Source organism: Gavialis gangeticus, unplaced genomic scaffold (genome assembly GCF_001723915.1).
Source record: "Gavialis gangeticus isolate Ggan-Ray unplaced genomic scaffold, GavGan_comp1, whole genome shotgun sequence".
Classification (NCBI taxonomy): Eukaryota; Metazoa; Chordata; order Crocodylia; family Gavialidae; genus Gavialis; species Gavialis gangeticus.
In genome coordinates, this window is record NW_017729009.1 from 24,032,337 (window position 1) to 24,055,400 (window position 23,064).

At 40.0% G+C, this 23,064-nt stretch overlaps 1 protein-coding gene across 1 annotated transcript in view; it reads right to left on the bottom strand.

Moving 5' to 3' along the window:
- Nucleotides 1-7,633: 7,633 nt before the first annotated feature.
- Nucleotides 7,634-23,064, bottom strand: part of PARD6B (par-6 family cell polarity regulator beta) — a 26,436-nt gene continuing 11,005 nt past the window's right edge. Inside the window, exon 3 of the mRNA XM_019510244.1 lies at nt 7,634-11,838. Coding sequence (XP_019365789.1) covers nt 11,009-11,838 — 830 coding nt within the window. The 3' untranslated portion in view covers nt 7,634-11,008. The remainder of the gene's footprint in view (nt 11,839-23,064) is intronic.

The window sequence follows — 23,064 nt, forward strand, 5'->3', positions numbered from 1 at the left end:
GTACCTGTTTGTCAGTATATATGACAGTATGACGTAGATCAGTGATTCTCAACCAGGAACCCTGGGATGCCTTGAGATCCTTTCAACAGTGATGCACTGTCAGGTGTGCAAATGTGGTTCACATTATGAACTCGGAGGGTATGTCCAGACAAATGCAGACATGCAGTACGTGGCACTGCAAACCCATCTGTGGTGCCACACATCACATATACTGCTCGTGCAGGTGTTCCCCATGCTGTGACTTGCTGTCCTGGGGTCAAAAAACCCCCACAACTATAAAACAAAGGCAGGGCAGCACACATGGTGGCAGTGCACACTGCCCAAAACCAGAGGCTGGCTGACTGGAGCCACACTCCAGCTGCCAGTCAGGTTCCGTGCTGCAGAAAATCGCCATGGCTGCAGCTCCTGAAAGCCACCAGGACTGCAGGTAAGGCACAATTGCTGGCCCCAGCCTCTCCTACTCCAATGGAGTTAATGTGCTGTGCATCAGAGCACGCATGCCACGGGTGTTCCTTGGTGACAAGTAACAGCAGCACATCTTGTGCTGCTGCTGTTTGCCCCCAGGGAAACACACATTCCCACTTGTGGGGGACCACACAGATTTCAAACATGAATCACTAACATTAAAACCATTTGGACCTGTTGTGGTCTGACTTCTTCACAATAGAAAAGTTTCTCTTATTTTTCTGTAATCAAAGCAAGTGGAAACTAAGGTGTCATTTTCTAAACGGTGCCTTGAGTCTAACAAGGTTAGACGTAGATGAATTATAGCTGCTTGTAGAACTGACTGACATGCACCCTTTTATTCTTTTCTCAGAAGACAGCATGTTAAAATATGAGTCAGAAGATCTCAGTTTTATTCCCATTTGTCACAGATTGGTACTGTGACTTCGGGCAAGTCACAGCCATAGGCCACTTCAGTTCTCAGTTTCCCCATCAGTAAACCTGGAAAAGATATTTCTGTTCTCACCAGGATGCACTCTCCAAATCAGTCAGTCCCAGAGTGTAGGATGCTGTGCAGCAAAACCACCATTTTCATGCAGTGATGAACTTGGCACAACTTAATTTTATGGAGGTCCTGAACCATCTACATTTTCTGTTCTATGTTGCTTGTGTTGCAACTGTATGAAAAATTGTTAGTGTCTTAAAAACATGACAAAAGCAAAAAAGATGCAATTCTTTCCTGTTATTAAATTTAATAGAATAAATCCAATTTGCCCTATTAAAAAAATCTAGTGCTAAAAATATTCATAACTTCATTGCTTTCAAGCATGCAAAGGGTGTCTGTACCAATTCATACCTTTATCATAGAATCAGAGTCATCAAAAATTAGAGTTAGAAAGAACCTCAGGAGGTCACATCTAGTCCAACCACCTGCTCAAAGCAGGACCATCCCCAATCAGATCATTTCAGCCAGGGCTTTGTTGAGCTGGGCCTTAAAAACCTCCAAGGATGGAGATTCCACCACCTCTTCAGGAAACTCGTTTCAGTGCTTCCCCACCCTTACTGAGAACATTTTACCTAATATCCAACCTAAACTTCCCTTGCTGGGGCCCCAAACAGGACACAATACTACAGATGTGGCCTCACTAGTGCAGAATAGAGAGGAATAATTACTTCCCTCAATCTGCTGGCAACACACCTACTAAAGCAGCCCAGGATCCTGTTAGCCTTCTTGGCAACAAGGGCATGCTGTTGACACATATCCATCTTATTGTCCACTGTAATCCCCAGGTCTTTTTCTGCAGAGCTGCTGCTTAGCCAGTTGGTCCCAAGCCTGTACCGGTCGGTGCATGGGATTCTTCTGTTCTAAGTGCAGGACTTTGCACTTGTTCTTGTTGAACCTCATGAGATTTCTTTTGGCCCTATCCTTCCAATTTGTCTAGGTCACTCTGAATCCTAGCCCTACCCTCCAGCATATCTACTACTCCACCTAGATTGGTGTCATCCACAAACTTGGTTAGAGTGCACTCCATCCCATCTTCCAGATTGTTAATGAAGATATTGAACAAAACTGGCTCCAGGACTGACCTCTGGGGAACTCCACTTAATATTGGCTGCTAACTCAGCCTCGAGCTATTGATCACTACCCATGAGCCTGAAGATCCAGCCAGCTTTCTATCCATCTTACAATCCATTCATCTAGCCCACAATTCCCTCAGCTTGCTTGCAAGAATGTTGTGGGAGACCATATCAAAAGCCTTGCTAAAGTCAAGGTATATCACATCCACTGCTTTCCCCGCACCCACAGAGTCAGTCATCTCATCATAGAAGGTAATCAGGTTGGTCAGGCATGACTTGCCCTTGGTGAATCCATGCTGACTTCCTGATCACTTTCTTTTCCTCCCAAGTGCTTAAAAATGGGTTCCTTGAGGACCTCCTCCACGATTTTTCCAGGGACTGAGGTGAGGCTGACTGGTCATAGTTCTCTAAATCCTCCTCCTTCCCTTTCTTAAAGATGGGCACTATATTTGCCCTTTTCCAATTGTCTGTGACCTCCTCAATCATCATTTTCAAATATAGTGGCCAACAGCTCTGCAATTACATCAGCCGACTCCCTTAGCACCTTTGGATGTAGCATCCAGCCCCATGGACTTGTACACATTCAGCTTTTCTAAATAGTCCTTTAACCTGTTCTTTCACCACTGAGGACTGCTCACCTTCTCCTGAAACTGTGCTGCCCGGTACAGTAGTTTGGGAGCTGATCTTGCCCATGAAGAGCCAGGTTAAAAAAAATGGTATCAAGCACTTCAGCCTTTTCTTCATCATGACATTAGGTTGCCTCTCCCTCTCCATAACAGACCCACACCTTCTTGTTGCCAACATACTCGTAGAAACCCTTCTTGTTACTGTTCACTAACCCTTACTAGCTGCATCTCCAATTGCACTTTGGCCTTCTTGATTTCATCCCCACAGGCCAGAGCAATATTCTTATTCTCCTCCCTAGTCATCTGTCCAAGCTTCCACTTCTTGTAAGCTTCCTTTTTGTGTTTAAATTCACCAAAGAGTTCTCTGTTAAGCCAAGCTGGTCACTTGCCACATTTGCAATTCTTCCTGCACATTGGGATGGTTTGTTCCTGTGCCCTCACTAAGGTTTCTTTAAAATACAACCAAGCTCTCCTGGACTCCTTTCCCCCTCAAACTGGCCTCCCAGAAGACCCTGCCCATCAGTTCCTTAAGGGAGTCAAAGTCTGCTTTTCTGAAGTCCAGGGTCTATACTCTGCTGCTCTGTTGGTCTCTCCAACACTTGCACCAGGAAGTTGTCTCTAACACTCTCCAAAAGCTTCCTGGATTGCCAGCACGTTGCTGTATTGCTCTCCCAGCAGACGTCAAGGTGACTGAATTCCTCCATGAGAACCAGGGTCTGTGATCTGAAAACTTCCACAAGTTGTCTGAAGAAAGCCTCATCTGCCTCACCCTCCTGGTCTGGTGGTCTATAGCAGACACCCACCATGACATCACCCCTGTTGCTCTCCCCTCTAACCTTAACCCAGGGATTTTCAACAGGCCTATCTCATTTCATACTGGAGCTCTGAGCAATCATATAGCTCTTTTACATATAGCACAACTCCTCTTCTCCCCTGCCTGTCCTAGCTGAACAGTTTGTACCCACCTGTGATCATGCTCCAGTCATGTGAGCTGTCCCATCAAGTCTCTGTTACTCCAATCACATCATAGGTCCTTGACTCTGTGAGGACTTCTAATTCTTTTTGCTCATTTCCCAGGCTTTGTGCGTTACAGTACAAACACCCATGGTAACGAGCCATTGTCCTACTTTCTCAGGAAGAATTAGGAAGCCTCCTCTGTTGCCCCCTCCTCGAGCTTCCTCCAGATCTTCTACTTCCCCACATACCTCAGGGCTTTGGTCTCCATCCCCCAGTGAACCTAGTTTAAGGCCCTCCTCACTAGGCCTGTCATTGTATTAAATAAATAGGAAGGCAAGAATGCCATCTTACAGTCAGAAGACGGGACTCAAAATGAGAACCTCTGGGTTTTATTCCCAACTCAGCCATTGTGTGATCCATGTACAGTGATTAGTACTAATTTTATAGAAACAGAGTTAAGGTTAAATTTTCAAATGCACTGTGATCACTAACTGAAGGACAGGGTGCAAGTGCACAGGTTTGTACTCGGACAAGAGGGGCAGATGGGGGCAATAATAAATTTGATAAACCCTCAGTGCTGATCTTGATGGGACTGTCATCTCCCATCATCACTTATTACACCATTCTGCTTCGCTCCCATCTGACTGTACCTCATTTGCTTTCTGGTAGCTTCAACTGTGCCAGCCTCTGTGGAACTAGAAAGCCATCTCAGCAAAACTAGTTTTGTTTGGCATGCCAGCTGTGTGGGAGTATGAAGTAAGAATAGTTTGATTACCACCACCTTGAATAATTGTGAGGTCCTGCTTACTACTATACCTCCACCTTCTCCTCTCACTACCAGCCATCCAAAGAACCTTCATATGCACCCTGTTATTTCCCTACCTCTCCAGTAACTTCAGTTTGAGACAAGTGAAACCAAACAAGTTTTCAAAGCAATCACCAGGTGCCACTGAGCACTCAAAGTATGTGACAAGTCAAGGACGCATGTGTTCTCATGTGGAACGCAAACATGGGAGCAAGACGTACGCTTTGTGCTATATAAGCTTGGTACATAAAATCATGTAGAACCTGCTCTAGGGCCTTAGTCACTGAAGAAATGCATACCATTTCCTTCTGCTTTCAGGTACTGAGGTAACAGCCCAAATAGAAAGGAATATTACTCTGATAGGATGCAGAGGTTATATTGTATTAGCAATATTTCTAACCTAGTAGAGTAGGATTATATAGGGCTAATGAGATAATGCAGCACTCTGAATCACTTTGCACTTCACATTTCCAAAGCACTCCACAATCATGACTCAGGTCCCTGCATGATATAGCCTATTCACCCTGTTTTTCTCTTGTTAGATGACTTTCCCCAAGGGTAAAGCATTAGAATTGTGAAGTCTTGGTTAGAATCTGGGAGTCCAAGAACTAGAGTATACTACTTGCATCAACCTATCACTAGCTTAATGCCAGGTGGCATTAATGCAACAGCTAAGAACTCTCCATCTTACTACATAATGGACTTTGTCTTCATGCTGATATTGCCATAAGTTAATACACCTATCTTATATCTGCTTACTATTCAGTTTCATCACTGCTTTGACATGTTTGCCCTTTATGACTTTTGATACACTGATATTTGGATACTGATGTGATGAGCATGCACTAGATAAACTGATGTGCAAACAATCATTTCCCAGATAATGCCAAGATCTTACAAATAAATGTTTCAAGATGACAAAAGGAGGATTTAAAAAAGTGCTTGATGTTGGTTTAATTCTGTTCCAATGGACTTTGAGAAGGGACAGTCAGGCCAACATTAGACAGTTTTGTAATTTCCAGCGTTTGCCTACCTGCACACTAGACAGAACTTTGAATCTTGTTAAAATATAACTACAGCCCTTCCAGGCCAGTACAATCTTGTCATCTCAAGTTAAGCAGGGTTAATTCCAATGCTATTCTGAGCAAAGACTGAGCAGTAAAGCTATGTTAGCAATTAAGTATGTAAGACTTCCCTTGACTGGGTTTTACATCTTGAATGCAAAGCCTTCAGTGTTGGATTTGCATGGAAACACTTGCAGACTTGCAAAGGGCCATGAGAAGAGGGATGAAATTTCATTTATACCAACCTCACTGTATTCGGTTGGTCCCCTTAACTCCAACTGTGGAGACCTTGTCTGTTCTTAGTGACACGGGGCAGAAGTACAGAAATGGAATGCAGGATTAACAGCATTCCAGTGACTGAGCTGGCATCCTCACTGAAACGTGAGCAGGTTACTAGCTTAAGCGAAAGCAGAACCTAGGTTCTCACCAATAACTTCACTGTGCCAGTTAGCCCCAGCTGAAAGCACAACTAAAAAACAAATTTCAAATAGTAAAGTCTGGGGAGAAGAAAGGAAACAAGACTGACCAACCAACCTACTCACCCACCCTGATTCACAGCCTGGTTAAACTGCAGTGAAGTCATATCCTAAACAGAATGTGACAAGAGTAACTCTCAGTAACTCTCCCATACCTCTGACAATCTCTCCTTTAATTTTCTCCTTTCTTTCCACAGAAAATATTTATATACATAAGATTTTATTGGATCTCACTGCATTAATCACAAGCAGACACATGAATAAACCCAGGACCTGGCTTTTGGGTTACTTTCCAAAAGATACGATTTAAATTACATTACGTTTCTCAATTAAACCTAGCCAAATCTGCTCAACTTAACCCCCTCCCTTTCAGCTTTTTTATATATATATATATATATATATATGAATGAATGAATGAATGAAACTACTCTAGACTGTAGGTGACTTAATATTTAAAGTACAGCAAGACCAACAGCAGCAGGTTATTTGTCCCATAATAATTAAGCATGTGAAAAGCCAGCAGCTGAGAGGACTCGTTCTATCCTTCCAAAGGTTTCCAAGTTAAAAAACCCCCAACATATCCTCATACTTAACCCAGGCCCCCCACCCCGCAATCCAGAATCTGAATAACTACACATTTTAACTCTCAGGTTTACAGATTTGACTCCAAATACAAGTATTACAGCTTTCAAGTAAGGCTTTCTGGCTTGCACATCAGTGGCACAGACAACAAATTCTGTCTTCTGTAACCCTGTTGTCATGTTACATGGCTACAGTAGTATAAGTGAGGTACTGGACTCTGTAAACAAGTCAAGAAAATTTAGGATCCAATTCACTGACAGAGCAAATGACTGTAAAAACTCATTTTAGCTGTAAAACAAGCAGATGCAACTCAACATTCACAGATCTCAACTAAAAAGACTAATTTTTGCCTAATAAAAATAGAACCGTATCTGATGCTGCCTAAGGCACTGAAATGGAACAAGACTCTAGAAACAGGCCAGCATTAGAGTTCAAATTAATTGTAGCATTCTATTACTGAATGTTGTCACTACAGGGCTAGTATTCACATCAACACTAAAAGCCTTGCATATTCAACACCACATATCACATAACAGAGGGAGATTAAAAACCTGCTCCCCTTCCTTGGCTGAACTCCTAGTGTCCGATGGACCTTCTGTGGACCATGACCACCACATCCAATGCTATCCCTAGTGATAAGTACCAGTTTGATTAGTCGTGCTCGTAGTGATCACTTGGTTCAATAAGCACCGGCATATATGAATGAGAAGAACAGCACACTTAAAAAATTTGTGGAGCAGCACACAATATCTGCAGATCCTTGGTACTCTTCTCACTAACTAACTTGCTAACTCTGCCTGATGGATCATTCTCCCAGTTCCCCCAGCCCTCTATTAAGGAGCAACTTTAAAATTATAATTTCTATCACTACAGTGTTCAGGCCCACAAAAATTATATCATTCATATTTGGGTCAAAACCATGGTTGAGTGGGGAATGGAGCTTTTGACTATTTAGGAGACTGTTTTCCTATGGGATATAAATGTCATATAGGTGAGGGAGCTGGGACCTGCACCATGGCTAATTTTTTCCATCTTAATAGGACAAAAACAAACAAAGTTAAGCAAGCACACAATTAAACTGGACCCCAAACACATTAATCAATTTTCACTTTCAAAAACAAACTATACAAATTTTTATTCACATTGAGTTGCCTGTCAAGTTAAAAATAGTCATCACATTTCTACATCCATTTCTTTATATCAATTATTGTCCCAGACTGTAAAAATATAAGACCAATATACAACTAATGCTAGTCTGATTTTTGTAAAAATCAACATTCGTTTAGTGAGATATCAATGTACATTATACACTAAGGTTGTAAGAAAAATACTGATATTTGACATTTTAAACATTTTTTCATTCATGTAAAAATCAAGTTGCAAGTAAAGTTAGAAAATACATAATATTCACAGGAGTACACGTTGCAGATAACTCATAAGAACATTGTCCTAAATTTACATCAGCTGTGGAAGAACATGATTCACAGTTCGGCTTTACTTATCTGGTACCATAACTGAACTTCATAGGAAGTGTGTCTTAATTCCATCAACTTTTTTTTCTGTTAAAATAAGGTGCACTTAGAAGGCCAATCTGCTTTCAGACTGCCAGTAGAAAAGAAAGATTGACTGCTTTCACTGTGCATGTACATGATCATATAACACTATTTAAAAGAATTTTGGTTTTCCAATGCATTGTGAAATAATTTGGATGTTATAAATTAGTTTATAAAATCTAGATTAAAAATACAATTTATACATTAGATATTTATCACAAACTGTGCATTAATAGCAGCTTACTATTGTCAATCATGCATTAATAAACTTAGTATCAATTTTGGATTTTATAGCTAAAAATAAAATCTGTACAAAAGAGTGAAGCTGTGAAGTATTTTCCTCTACAGAGGCATTTTAGAGGATGTGAACTGTTAAAAGCTTAGGAGGTAGTGCATGAAAGGCTAACAATATCTGTATAATCTTTAGAAAAAAAAACTTTATACTGAACCCCCAGTACCATTTTTACATCTAAATTCAATTAAACAACTTGTTTCAGTAGTTGATTATCCTGTAACACAATTTTAAAACATTTAGTAATAAGCAATTATATATAGTGGTAGGAGATTGGTAGAAGAACTTTTAGAAATGTTCTCTTATGGCAACTGCAGTGTTAAGCAATTACATGCCGTGCAGTCTGTCATTTTCATTGCCAAATGCATAAAATGCTTACTCTTTAGGCATTTTAAATGATTTTTATGCTTGATTCTACCACATATCATAAAATTTCTTCGAAGTAGAGCTAGTCTATATTGAGTACTCTTCACAAAAATAAATGTGTTACCCAAAGGAACACCTCCTCATTGATCAAGTCAATCAGTTTCAAGGAAGCATCCTAAGAAATGGAAATTTATGTACAGTTTTATTGTATAACCTTATTTAAAATTTCCTTAAGTTCTTAACACTGGTTTACAAACTTAGTGTTCATGAATATGATACAAGTAGGAATTAAGCTGAGCAGAGCACTAGTCTTACATGTTCGTATTTAAGCAATAAATGATGATCCTGTAACACTGGTGTTCCAAGGTGTCATGCTTATGCATAAGTTAATAGCTTATCTTACATCCAAACTGCTGCATAACTAATGTACCATATTAGACCCATAAAACAATTCCATCAAAGGCATTACACCTGTATTAAGAAGTATGCTACCAGTTCAGTATCTGTAGATTTCATTCTCTTCTCTTAATCCAAGTTTGTTTTACTCATTTGATTGTTCACCATACATTCAAGTACACAAAAGGCACAAAGTGAACAATACTAGAATAAATGAAAGTCATTCACTGAGTTTCTAGGGAAGAGAAGGAGGTCCTCAAACGAAAGAAACGGGGAGAGAGGGGGAAGGAAAACTCATAAAAACAAACCAAAAAACCCCCCAGTTTTTCCTAAAAGCCAAGTTTTGAGCAGCATGGATTTTTTAAAATGGTTTTTAATTTAAAAGAAATAGCAACATGTTTATTTCCATCCCATTTTATGTTCTTAAACTGGGAATATTTTTTTGCTTGTTTTAAATTTAATAGTTGTTAGTAAAAAAAATTCTAGCAGCTGCATGTTTAAAATGCTGAGCCATATCCTTACTATTAAAATGCCACAAAGCTGATAATAAAATAGCCCATGCTGTAATTTAAAAACATCCTATACTGCTATATTGAACATCACAAGTCAAGAAGCCTGAAATACTTCAAACTGATAGAATATAACTTGATTGAAGTCCATAGGACTTGTAACTGACTTAGGAAAAAAAATTGCAACTTTCACCCCAGATTCCTATTAAAAATATCAGCTTGCACAAACAGTGTTAACCACCTGGAGAGTTTAAATGTTTTCTCCTTACTACCACAAAGGCAATTATTTTGGAGAAACATTATGCCACTAGCAGAAGAGTTTAATACAGTTATAGCCCTGGTATTACAGAATACTAAACCAGATGCTTAACATTCAGCATGATAGCCCCATGTAAATAAATGTTAAGCATCTGCTTAAGTGCTGGCAGCACAAGGGCTATTATTTCTGATACTGTTTGGTCTACAGGACCTTCATAAATTAAATGTTCATAGTCCATTTTATTTCACGAGTTCTAATTTAAAAGTTTCAAAAGCACAGGTTTGACTTTGCTTTAAAAAAAGAAAAAGCAACGTAAACTGCTCGAATCTGGAATAAGAAATAATTTGGATTTAAGAAAAATTGAGACACAACTTTCAACTTACTACCAATTTCAAGCAACTATTTTTTCATTAACAAAAATCTTTAACATTACTAGAATGTTTTGAACGTGTAATAAGCATCAGGTGAGATGTTAGTTTTATAACCTTGCTTGAATTTAAATTTCTTCAGAAGTGTACAGAAAGATCAAGTACAATAATTAATAACTAGAGCAAAGTATAAGAGACCTCTTTAAATACCTTAAAAACTAAGAGAAGAGAACTGGTCCTCAAGGTACAAAACTAGAAGATTATTAAAACTTTCACGTTAGAATTTACAATCACAGTTAAGAGCATTTCCAAGTAATTTTACATGGCCATGCCTGGAAGATTAGAAACAATTAAGTTGTATGTCTAATTAATTACTTAATCTACCCCACATGGTAATGGAAATTTACTCTTCAAAAGCCAGTAGTACCCCACTTAATAAATATAAAGTCATACCTCTCAACCATCCTTCATTTTCAACTGAGATTTACCTCTGTCCAAGGCTTACCAGTTATTTACCCTCACTTGTAAAATATTTACACACATGTATAAAACTATGTAACTGAAATAAGCAACCATTTTTTTTTAACCTTGCTGTACTTATTTTTTTCCTTCTAAGTTTGTTTACAGCTTGTAGTGGTTAAATAGGCTGAGAGGTATAAACTGCATTTCATACTGTGCCAAATTGAAAGGTATATGGCATCTTCAGTTAATAGTAAAATGTAATGATGCAATTTCATAATGTTATGATTGTTCCATCTTCTTCTAAGGACTTTTGGTCTGCATCACGTATTTCATACTCCATGTTAACGCTGCCTGCTGAATGAAATAAATTTACTTCCCTGGAAGGAATGAAACCATTTTGTGTCGACTCATGAAGAAGTTCAATTTGTGTCAATGACTCCAGACTCTCACAGGTCGGGACAGCTTTTGGAATCTGCTGTGGCTCACCACTGTCTTCAATAATAATGTCTTCTTCATCACTTTCTTCTTCTTCTGGATGGTAATTCTGCACAACATGTGGTGTGTAACTTTGAAGACTATTATCAGTTGACTGACCCGAGCTGCCAGAAGTCCGACTGTTCCTAACAATATTGTTTCTCTGGTTTGCTGGTCTCACTGTAATGATCAGGTTACGGCTATTAGCAATCATCATGTCTGTAACTTGATCAAGACTCTTTCCTGAAACTTCTATTCCATTCACCTCCAGTACTTCATCATTGACAGCCAGTAATCCTGTGCTTTGAGCCAGGCCTCCAGGAACAAGCCTGGATATGAAAATGCCTGGTACCTTCTCTAATCCATGTGGTGTTACTCTCACACTAGAGCCATCTCGTATATAGAATCCAAGTGGTTTGTCAGTTCCATATTTATAAAGTCGTACCCGGCGGTGAGTTTCTGGAAGAATGTCCACATCTATAATAGAAGACACAGGTCTGAAGTCTTGTGGCATGCTAATGACAACATGCGGTTTCTTTCTATGGTTATCTGGACGCAACACATTTGACAAAACATTTTTCTTCCTCGTCATAGTATCTGTACCAAAAGCACTGTAGTCTGCATCTTCTGAAAGACAAATAGCATATTTCAGTAATTATGATAGCATGAACTATTCTGACCGACCCAGATTAGATGGCCATCAATAATCAAAGCATTTTAGCTTGACAAGGCTTAAAACATTTAATAAAGTTCTCAGCATGCAATACTAGCAACATTTCTCTTCACTGGCAAAACAACAGCTTTTACATTAACAGGAAACCAAATCTGATTTATGCTTATTTGGTTCATAATTATGAACCAAAAAAAGCCATTAGGGGTTTAAAAATGTTAAAAGCAAAATTAGTAGCCTAATACTACAGGTATTAAGGTGAGACACTAACTTTTTTTTTTTAAATAAATAAAAAGTTAAGAGTGGAAAGAATACAAAAGCTTAAAACCCTTTTCCCCCCCCACCTAGTTTTTAACAAGATTTGCAAAATAGTACCTGACTCATACCCAGAATACTTTCATTTGTTAATTTTCTCCCCTCAAGTTTCAGTTAATGGGAATACAAAAGAATGAGAAAGGGAGAGCAGCCAGTGGACCTATTATTGCTGAGTACCTGGATGCTAGCCAACTGACCTGGATTCAAACTCCAGAAAGTTTATTCAATTCTACTCTTCCCTGCCCCCATCCTAAAAATGCCTGATCAACAACAAAAAAAGAACCCCAAGATACAGCACAGTAGAAAATACTTCAGGAAAAATTCTAAACAACTGATATAACTGCCATAATCTGAGTTGACAGAAGTGTCTAAATGGTTTATAGTCACTGAAGTTTCTCTTTAAGCCTGTAAACTATGAGATTAGGTCTTCATAGAAAAGAGAGGTAGCCAGCTGTGATACTGAACTAAAATTTAATTCCAAGAGTATGACAAATACATATTTCAACCAAACTTCTCTAGTTGAATTTTAGTATAGGAGGTAATAATTCAGGAAGTGTCAGCAGGCTAATCACATTAGCACTTCTGCAGTGCTTTGTATAGCTTTGCCTCATTTTAATAAAACAGGTATTTTAATCCCTTGTAGAAGAATAGATACCCCTACATTGTTTTTCCAGTTAGCATGTGAACTCCTGAGATCAGCTACCCCACAATTTCTTTGTGCCTACGTTAGTGGTGCTTTAACTCTCAGCCGAGACAAATAAAAAAAAAGGATTAAAAAACAGAATTATAATCCCAACTGCAAACTAAGGGAATGCTGTTTAAGTGTAAAAACGTAAGAGGAAATAAAGACAATTTTGCAACTATTTAGCTGGTCTAATACAAGATATCACCTCTGCCAAAAGTTCTGCATAAGAGAAAATTAAGGTCTCTTTGCTAATAGCATTTAATGAAACTGAAAGTCATGCATATTAGTATTGGGAAACACTTCCCACCTATGAAAGGAAATAAACACATTCACATAAATTAACATTTCCTATTCACTCAAAACTGAAACACATTTAATGGATGTACCTAGAATGTTAACAGCTGCAGAAGAATCACAATGACATAATCAAACATTTAAGACTTATAAATACCATAAGCAGAACAGAACAGAATTAGCAATTCTAAACCGAATTGTAGTGTAAAGGATATAAATCATTCATCCAAAAGTGTAAACAGGGTATACAAGATGACAAAGCAAGAAATGTATTAAAGCTAGTCTGAAGAGGAGGTTCTTGGATGTAAGATTTTGAAGCTACAAAACATACTAGGCAATGAAATAATAAAGCAATTGACTTCCAATGCAGTATGTTGACTATACGGTGGAAGCGGGTAGCTAAGTCAATAGAACCATATAATATTTGGCAGTTACCTTTTTGCTTTCACCTCAACTCCTTGAAAAACCCCCAAAACCTCACATTGGAAGGGCAGAGATTCCTTTTCAAAATGCTCCAACCACTTCTCATATGATCACAAACTCACTGCCACCATTGTTTCAATATGGGCACCTCATCAGCACTCGGGTGCTGTGGCTGAAGGAGCACAGGAAGCACCACCACAGGTAAGTCCTGCATATGCCAGTATATCAGTACAAAGGACTCATTCCACAGGTGTTGCTGTTTCACATGCAGAGTTCAAGTTATCAGTACCCTGAGGACACCCCAGCCCATCTGTCTCACCCCCACCACTAGGGGTGGGACCGGAACCTGTTGCAGGGACATGCAGGCAGCAGCGCCTGAGCTGTCATCATCCTGCAATCTCAATCCCAGGGCCAGCCCCATCCCCGCTCCAGGATGCTGCTCTCCACCTGCCCACAGCCCCATTCCCGCTGCATACAGGGGCCACCTAGGGAGTTCTGGTGAGCTGGGGAGGGGGGAAGGAGGAGGGAGGAAGGCTCTGACCCAGCTCAAACTCCCTTAGTGGCCCTCCAGCTAAAATAATTGCCCACCCCTGAGTTAAAGTGTTGTTGTAGCTGTGGTTGTCCCAGGAAGTGTAAGAGGCGAGGAATTTTTTTCTGTGATCTCTTTTATGGAACTAACTGTATATAGTTAGGAGAGATGTTAAGCAAGCTTTCTTCAGGTGCAACAGCTTTTTCCTGAAACCTGATAAAGGACAGTGTGCGCCCAAAAGCTTGACTAACATCTCTCCTAACTATACAGTTGATCCAATAGAAGACATCAAAAAACCACCTGCCTTAAGAAGTTAGGTAAAGTGGGAGCACCTAGAAGATTATGACAACTGAACAGGCTATACCAGCAGTTCTCAACCTTTTCTAATACTCAAAGCACTCCATAGAAAATGCCAGTACCTACTTTTCACTTATTTTTGGCTACAGAAAAAAAATAGAGCAAGTCTCCTGCTGCAAAGAACTCAAAGACCACAACAAGTCAGGATGTTTTTGATGCTATGGATTCCTTTTCTGAAAATTGGATTTATCTTGTGAACCATGTTTGCATGCCTAACTGCAAACTCTGCAGCACCCAGAGCACTCTTGAAAAGATCTCTAGGCACCCTAGTGTACTGCAGTGCCCTGGCAGAGAGTTGTTTGGCTATATACTTCAGGGACTTCAATTAAGTTTTAATGAATAATGGGATTAACTTTATGGTTTCTTGAAGAAAAAATAAAAACCAGCCTGTGTAAGAGAAGCTTGGAACTCCTCTAGTTTTTTTTTTTTTTAGGAACAGGGGAATGAGGGAAGGGGAACAACCATAACTAAGCTAAATTTTAAAGACACAGTCCAGATATTAAGAAGAGTTCATTATTAACAGTGTTTCCTATGCCAAATCTTTCTAATAAAATTTTAATTTTAATCTTTCTAATAATAATCTTCCTATGCCAAATCTTTCTGAGCTAAGGAGTTTAGTAAGAGAGACATTGGGAACTCGGAGTTTCAATGAGATGGGAGTCCAGGACAAATGGATGTTCCTTAAAGAGATGATCCTCCGAGCTCAGAGGGAGTCAGTCCCAACACAAACCAAAGCGGACAAGAGTGCTAAACCCCACCCCACCCCGTGGCTCATTAAAGACATCCAGGAGGGCCTGAGGGCAAAAAACGTGGTATACAATCAGTGGAAGCAAGGGGCAAATCACCAAGGAGAATTACACCTCCATTGCTCATGATTGCAGGGAGGCGGTTAGGAAGACCAAGGCAGAGATGGAACTAGGGCTGGCGACCAGAATTAAGGATAACAAAAAGTCCTCTCTCAAATACATGGGGAGTAAGAAGGCACCAGGTAATGTGGTGCCCCTACAGGACAGGCTTGGCAATCTGGTGATGGCAGCAAAGGAAAAAGCTGATCTCTTCAACGAGTTCTTTGCCTCCATATTTCTGAGCAGGGAACAGGACAACTCCCCCACTAGGATTACAAACAGGCTCAGGGGACATGACACCATACCTAGGGTCAGGGATGATCTAGTTAGGGAACTCTTGGAAGGGCTGGACATGTATAGGCTGGACATCAGCAGGTCTGGATGCTCTTCATCCAAGGGTACTGATGAAATTGGCAGAGGTCATAGCAGGGCCCCTGGCACAGCTGTATGACCACTCGTGGTGCTCTGGTCAGGTCCTAGAGTACTGGAAAAAGGCCAGTGTGGTCCCCATTTACAAGAAGGGGAGAAATGAGGACCCAGGTAACTATAGGGCAGTCAGTCTCACCTCGGTGCTTGGGAAGACCTTTGAGAAAATTATCAAGAAGCACATCTGAGGGGGCCCAGCTTGGGAGGTAATGCTCAGGGGCAACCAACACAAGTTCATTGTAGGCATATCTTGCCTGACTAACCTTGTTCCCTTTTATGACCAGGTCACCAAGTCCATAGATGAGGGCATTGAGGTGGATGTTGTCTATCTGGACTACAGGAAGGCCTCTGACACTGTTTCTCACCCCATTCTCATAAAAACAAACAAACAAAAAAAAAAACTAGGTGACTGCAGCATTGATGCCTACACAGTCAGATGGGTGGCAAATTGGCTTGATGGTCACACCCAGAGAGTGGTGGTGAATGGGTCATTTTCAACCTGGAGGGATGTGGGCAGTGGAGTTCCCCAGGGCTTGGTGCTTGGGCCTGTGCTATTCAACATCTTTATCAGCGACTTGGAGGTGGGTGTGGAAAGCACGCTATCCAAATTCACTGATGACACAAAGATGTGGGGAGAAGTGGGCACACTGGAAGGGGGGGACAGAATCCAACTAGAGCTAGACAAGTTGCAGAGGTGGGCGGATGACAATAGAATGGAATTCAATGCAGACAAGTGCAAGGTGCTGCATCTAGGGAGAAGGAACCTGCAACACACCTATAGGCTGGGGAACACCCTTCTCAACAACACAGTGGCTGAAAAGGATCTTGGAGTCATGGTTGACTTCAGGATGGACATGAGCTGCCAACATGAGGAAGCGGTCAATAAAGCTAACTGCACCTTGTCGTGCATCTACAGATGAATCACAAGCAGGTCCAGGGAAGTGATCCTTCCCCTCTATGTGGCAATGGTCAGGCCGCAGTTGGAGTACTGCGCCCAGTTCCGGGTGCTGCACTTCAAGAGGGATGTGGTTAGCACTGAGAGGGTCCAGAGGAGAGGCACTCGCATGGTCAAGGGGCAGCAGGGCAGGCCCTACAAAGATGGACTAAAGGGCCTGAATCTATTCACCTTCCACAAGAGAAGACTGAGAGGGGATCTGGTGGCCATCTATAAACTGGTCACCAGTGGGGACCAACAGAAAATAGGTGAGGCTCTGTTCCCCGGGGCACCACCTGGGATTACAAGGACTAACAGCCACAAATTGATTGAGAGCAGGTTCAGGCTTGATATCAAGAGGCATTACTTTACCATTAGGGCTGCCAGGCTCTGGAACGGGCTCCCAAGGGAGGTGGTGCTCTCCCCTACCTTCGGGGGTCTTCAAGAGGAGGTTGGATAGATAGCTGGCTGGGGTATTATGATTCCAGAACTCTTTCCTGCCCAGACCAGGGGGTCGGACTTGATGTTCAGGCCCCTTCCGACCCTAGAAACTATGAAACTATAATGCACTTTGTTCAAAAAATTATAGAAAATGTGTTTGTTCTCTGAATAAGTACCATGGAATTTGGAGACTAAATAAAATTACTTAAAGGGTGACAAACTGAATCATTTCTAATGAAAGTTTCATTGATGTTTATACAATATGAAGTTCCTTCCATTTTTAATTACTTTGTATAAAACATTCAGCTCTGCAACAACAGACCAGAGTTCAGACTGTTATAGATGCTTGACATTAACCCAGGTATTTCAAATAGGAATCCGTAATCTTATGAATCATGTTGGCATACCTAACAGTGTTAACATTGTGTGATACCCTGTGGCACCCATAAAAGAATCAAGAACTGTGTATTGGTGTCCAGTTTTGTGCCCCACACTTCAAGGACATGGACAGATTGGAAAAAATCCAGTGCAACATGACAAAAGTGATTTAAGGGATTGGAAAGCAAGACTTAAGAGAAAAGGCTGAAAGAACTAGGCTTTCATTTGAAGAACAGACTGAGAGTAGATCTGATAACAACCTTCAAATACCTGAAGGGCACTTGGAAAGAGGATGGAAATGGGCTTTTCTCTGTGGCCATAGGGGACAGGACTAGGAGCAGCCTCAAATTACAGCAAAGGAAATTTAAGCTGGAGATTAGGAGCAATTTCCTGATTATAAAGTCAAGCACTAAACAGGCTACATAGAGAAATTGTGCAATCTCCATCCTTGGAAGCTTTCAAGAGCAGATTAGACAGACATCTGGCTGGGACAGTTTAGTCAGAGATGATCTGGCCTTGAGCAGGGGGGCTAAACTAGATGATCTTATGAGGTCCGTTCTAGCCCTACTTTCCTATGATCCTATGGAAACACTTGGTACTTGAATACCAAAAACAGATATTGTTGCATCAGTTTCACAATAACTGAGAGAATGAATAGTGTTCTATGAGTGATCAAACATAGTGGCTGTCCATTTGGTTTGGAGGGAGAACTCAGTTTGGTGACTCAAAGTCACATACATCTTTAAGTCTGTTATACTGCCATCTAGTAGTACTCTCTACTAGGGATAATTAAAAATGTAGGCTTTTATGATCACTACAGCAACACTGACTGCAACAACCTGTGACTTTATTAGATTTATATGTTCTCCCTAGAAAAGGTTCAGGGCAACACGGGAAAGAGATAACATAGTAATAACAGATGTAGAGCTGTTTATTTTTTCTTCCTCCCTCCCATTTATATTTACCTTTTTTATTCCTTCTTCTCTTGCATACCTGATATAAACAAAGCTGGAAAACTTACACAGCCCCTGAAGCAGCAGCTTGTCAGCACAACTCCAGACCCAGGGGGGCAAACACAGCTGCTTGTCACACCTCCCACCATTTTTCCTACCACCAACTTGAGTTGCCAGAGGTAAGCAGAGACCCTGAATTCAGTGGTGAACAAAGGGTGTAGGGTTGGGTGGTTGAACAGCAGTGGTACTTATCCCATGGGTTCCCATGCTGCGCCAACAATCCCCATGAGCTGCAATTTAAGCCCTCATAGGCTGCAAGTTGGACACCTCTGCTTGAGATCACCACAGACAACCCTTCCTGCCACAAAGTAAATGTACACCAATTTAAAACAGCAATTTAATCCAAACAGAAGTACAGTATAACCACATAACATATAGTACTGTATGCTACTGCTAATAAGTGTTTATGACACAAACCACTGAAAAACTTATAAAAAAACCTCTCCAAATGTGCATATGTCAGTGTTTTAATCTTCTACTTAAGAATCTCATAAAACTTTTACCTAAAGGGCAATTTAACTTTACTCTGAGCTGAAAGTTCACATGCTTTTTTTAAGCTCGTGGGCAGCAATTTTTGTAACGTTCAATTGGAGGGTGATGATCAAAGAAAAAAAAATGTAAAAAGGCTAAAACTGTTACTTACCTAAACACTTTATACAAAAATCAGTTTCAAGTTTAAAGAACTTTACGTTATGTCAACAAAGTTCTTGCATTTTCCAAGCTGCAGCACAGACATTTCATTTGGAAATGTGACTGCACACTGAACAGTTTTACAGTGCTGTACAGCAGTCTTATTTTATACAACTACTTTCATAGTTTAGGAATACAAAATGATGCCTGTAGATAGCAGCACACCTGTGCAGGTACTGTAGGTATAAACAATTTGTCATGTGACCTTGGGCATTAGAACCAGTTTTATTAAGAATGTTTAAAAAGGGTGGGGGAGGCAAGGAAGAAAGGCTTTTCTTCTTTCAAATCACAACATCTTAGACTTCTGTCTTATCAGTGAGACACAAAAGATCTTGTCCATGAAACACGATCTTGTCATATTTACATGACATGCTGTTCCACAGAACTGCTAACAATATCTACTTGGGATCCTAGGAACTTCAGTTTTTAAGATTGCATGATGAAGGCCAAAAACAGTGGAAGATGTACTTCTACAGACCCTTGGGAGGTCCAACCATGTCCTAGACCGATGGGAGGTCCAACCAGGAAGCAAGTAATAAGCCCTATGCAAATTTACCACTAAGTAGGAGAACACCAAACAGCCATTTTAATTTGCTTTTGCTCCAGAAAAGTATCACTGGTGGAGATTTCCTGGAAATTCATTGAACTCACTGGAAAAATCTGTCAAGATTTAGAACTATTTGAATGACCCCTCCTTTCAAACTTTTAAGTCAGACTTCAGCTTTCAGACTCCTTATTCCATTTTCTGAAGAGTAGGACCATTTTAAAGAGAAGTGGCACATGTACACTGCTCACATGCTGTTTGAGCTTCAGCTCTTGAGTGTGAAAGAATCTGGATTACTGCTGACAGCAACCAACCATCTTAGATGGATCTTGTATGTAGTACCCACACTAACACTCTTGTTTTACTGTATTATAGTATGTTTTAACACAAATGTAGTTTTAAACTTAGTATTTCAGTAGGAAATGTGTGGTAAGTTACCTATTATAAACATTACTAGTAACAACACTAGAGAGCAGAACAGCTGCAGTTACGGTTTTCAGGCAATCAGAACTTCCCCCAAAAAATCTTTTGAGTCACAACATATTCTCTTACTTTTTTAGGAAAATTTAAACCATCTCTAATGAGCTGTTTTAGAATTAAAGCTAGAGCAAGAACATGACTATTTTGACCACTATCAGGGACATTTTAAAAAGCCTCAGCTACGGACATTTCCCCCACACACCAGACTGCAGGGTCCCCAGTGTTAAACAACGTTTAGCCTTTAGTTCAATATTGCCTGAGAAATCTTTTACTTAGGACTTGGGAGCTCTTCTTTTCATTAATAATTCTTGCATTTATTTTTTATTCAAGTATTACAACATTAATGTGCTCAAAGTTAAAAAAAACTGAAGGTGGAAACATTAAGATTCTTGTGGTAACATTAACTCAACTGCAGTATGCATATATTTTATCCATCCTTTCCTTAAACTATCTATCATGTATAACCAAACATAATAAGACCATTAAATTTTTCCTTCACCTGTTTTTCATTTTTAAAAACTGCACACTGCATACAACTCTTACGCAAAAGAACTGTTGTGTATACATAATTAAGATTTGGCTCTTCTTTTTAAGCTGCACTTTTTGCAGCACAGGAACCTAAACTTCAGCTGCAAAAAAATGAGCTTTAAAAAGTGATACTACATAAGGTTTCAAAGAATTTAAATGTTCATATAAAAAGCTGGCTCCACGACATCAGAAGAGATCTGGACTTCAAGACCTCTCCATCATAAGGAGATGGTTGTGTTTGCAGTCTGACACTCTCATTAAAACTGATGTTTTACCTTAGAGAAGTTCTCTTAGAGGAGCAAGGAGGCACGTGTACAACAGTATCCCTGAACGTGCAAGCCAGAAAGGCAGCACATGCAGCAGACTAGATAAGGCATTAGGGATTTTTTGTCTAGAAAGGAACTGGGATGTAGTTTACAGATTTCTTGCCAACACAAACTTTAAGGCAGAAAATTAAAAGTTATTTAATTTTGGGAGAAATAGGGAAAGGTTGATGAAGACCAATCACTTCTTAACTCCACCAGACAACATGACTCTGTTTAACCTCTCCTCCACCCCTAAACAAATTTTCTAAAATAACATGCTCGAGTATAAAGGCATCTTTGTTCTAGCTAATCAGTTTACGGCTACAGTGAAAAATACTGTCATAAAGCCAAAGGACAAGATGTTAATAACAAATACATTAAGGTGAATACCCACATAGCATAAGTAACTCCCCATTTCAGTAGCCTAAATATGGGAACAACTAATTTGTTTGCATGTCTTTTATACTTAAAAAAAGACGCACAACCCTCACCACACACACAAATCTACAGGTGACCAAATGGAGTTTAAATCCAATATTCTTTAATACCTGAAATTCTTGTTGAAGTGTTCTTCAATATCCTTTTAAAGGAAGGTAGAGTTACCCTTCCAACATCATGCTTCCAAAACTTAACAGGACAATCCTATTACAGACATGTTGTAAGAATACCAGAACATAACCCTAATTTATTAAAAAAGGTGCAATGAACCAAATATATTCAACATTTAACAACATATACTAAGAACAGAGGCCTTGCTAGGATGAAAAGCATACTCTCACAGAAGGCATGCTTGTCTCAGCATTTCTTGCCAGAATTTCAAGAAACAAAGGGATGTTGAAACAAAATCATGAGGGAAACAGTCTTGGAATGTCCATCAGAAAACAGGGAGAAGGAAGAAGGTTAAAATTTAACTCTCCTTACTTCATACCAGCTACTGAGTGGGAACAATATTAGTTCCCTTGTGCTCCAGTGAAATGCTAACACATTGCTGACACTTCCGTAATTTTGGCAATTGACAATTCTCAAAATTAAAAGCAGTTCTGGTAAATGTTGTTCTTGTAGACCCTCTACAACTCTCATTCACAACATAGCCACAAGTTACTCCACCTCAAGCTTTTTTGTACAGGCAAGAAGCACCACACTTAAGGCTGTATTATTTAAATCCACTTTCATTATGTAACCAGCTTTACTATGCTCTAGAGTGATTTGTTCTTTAATATTAAGTAGGTACCAATCTGTCTTGAAGCACAAAGATTTATTGCACCTGTAAACGTACATCCAGCATAACTTCAAACTACATCTACTATGCTACAGAACAGTCATTCCCAGGAAAGAGGAAGCCCTGTCTCAACGAACAAAAAGGCCAGAAGTTGTAATGTAGCAAAAAATCTACGTTAGTAAGAACAGAAGAACTAACCTCATAAGCCTGTAGAAATAAAAGGTAAAGCAAAATCTGTGGCTTAGTCTTACATTGCAAGAAATGATGTTTCCCCAAATCACAGTTTCATTGAGAAGGGGCAAAAAAGCATGTCCAGCTAGTCTTCACTGCATGCATGAACTTCACATCTGTTTCACAAATAGTTTTATCCTTAGGTCAGATGTCTGTTGCAGACAGAGACTCTCATACAACTAGTTTTAATTAAAACTGCACCACTTTAGTCTTTACATTTCCTTTTACCTCTTCCAAAATGATACTTGTCCATTTGAATTCCATCCTAAAATTCCTTTTATAATAAATAGACAATTGCTTTAGAGTGATATACCCAGAGCCATCTCTAAGGGTGTGTGGGGGAAAGGGGTGGTGGAGGTAAGCGGCCGGAGTGAAGGTTTCTGAGTATTTACAAGTTAGCAGGTTGATATAACCAGAAAAGGAAGCACAGGGTTAACCACAACCCGTTAAACTTATGGAAAAAGTCTAGGGAAGGCAAGGCAGTCTAATTAACACATAAATTCGACGTTTTAGGTATTTGTAAACATGCGGGGGGGGGGGGGGGGC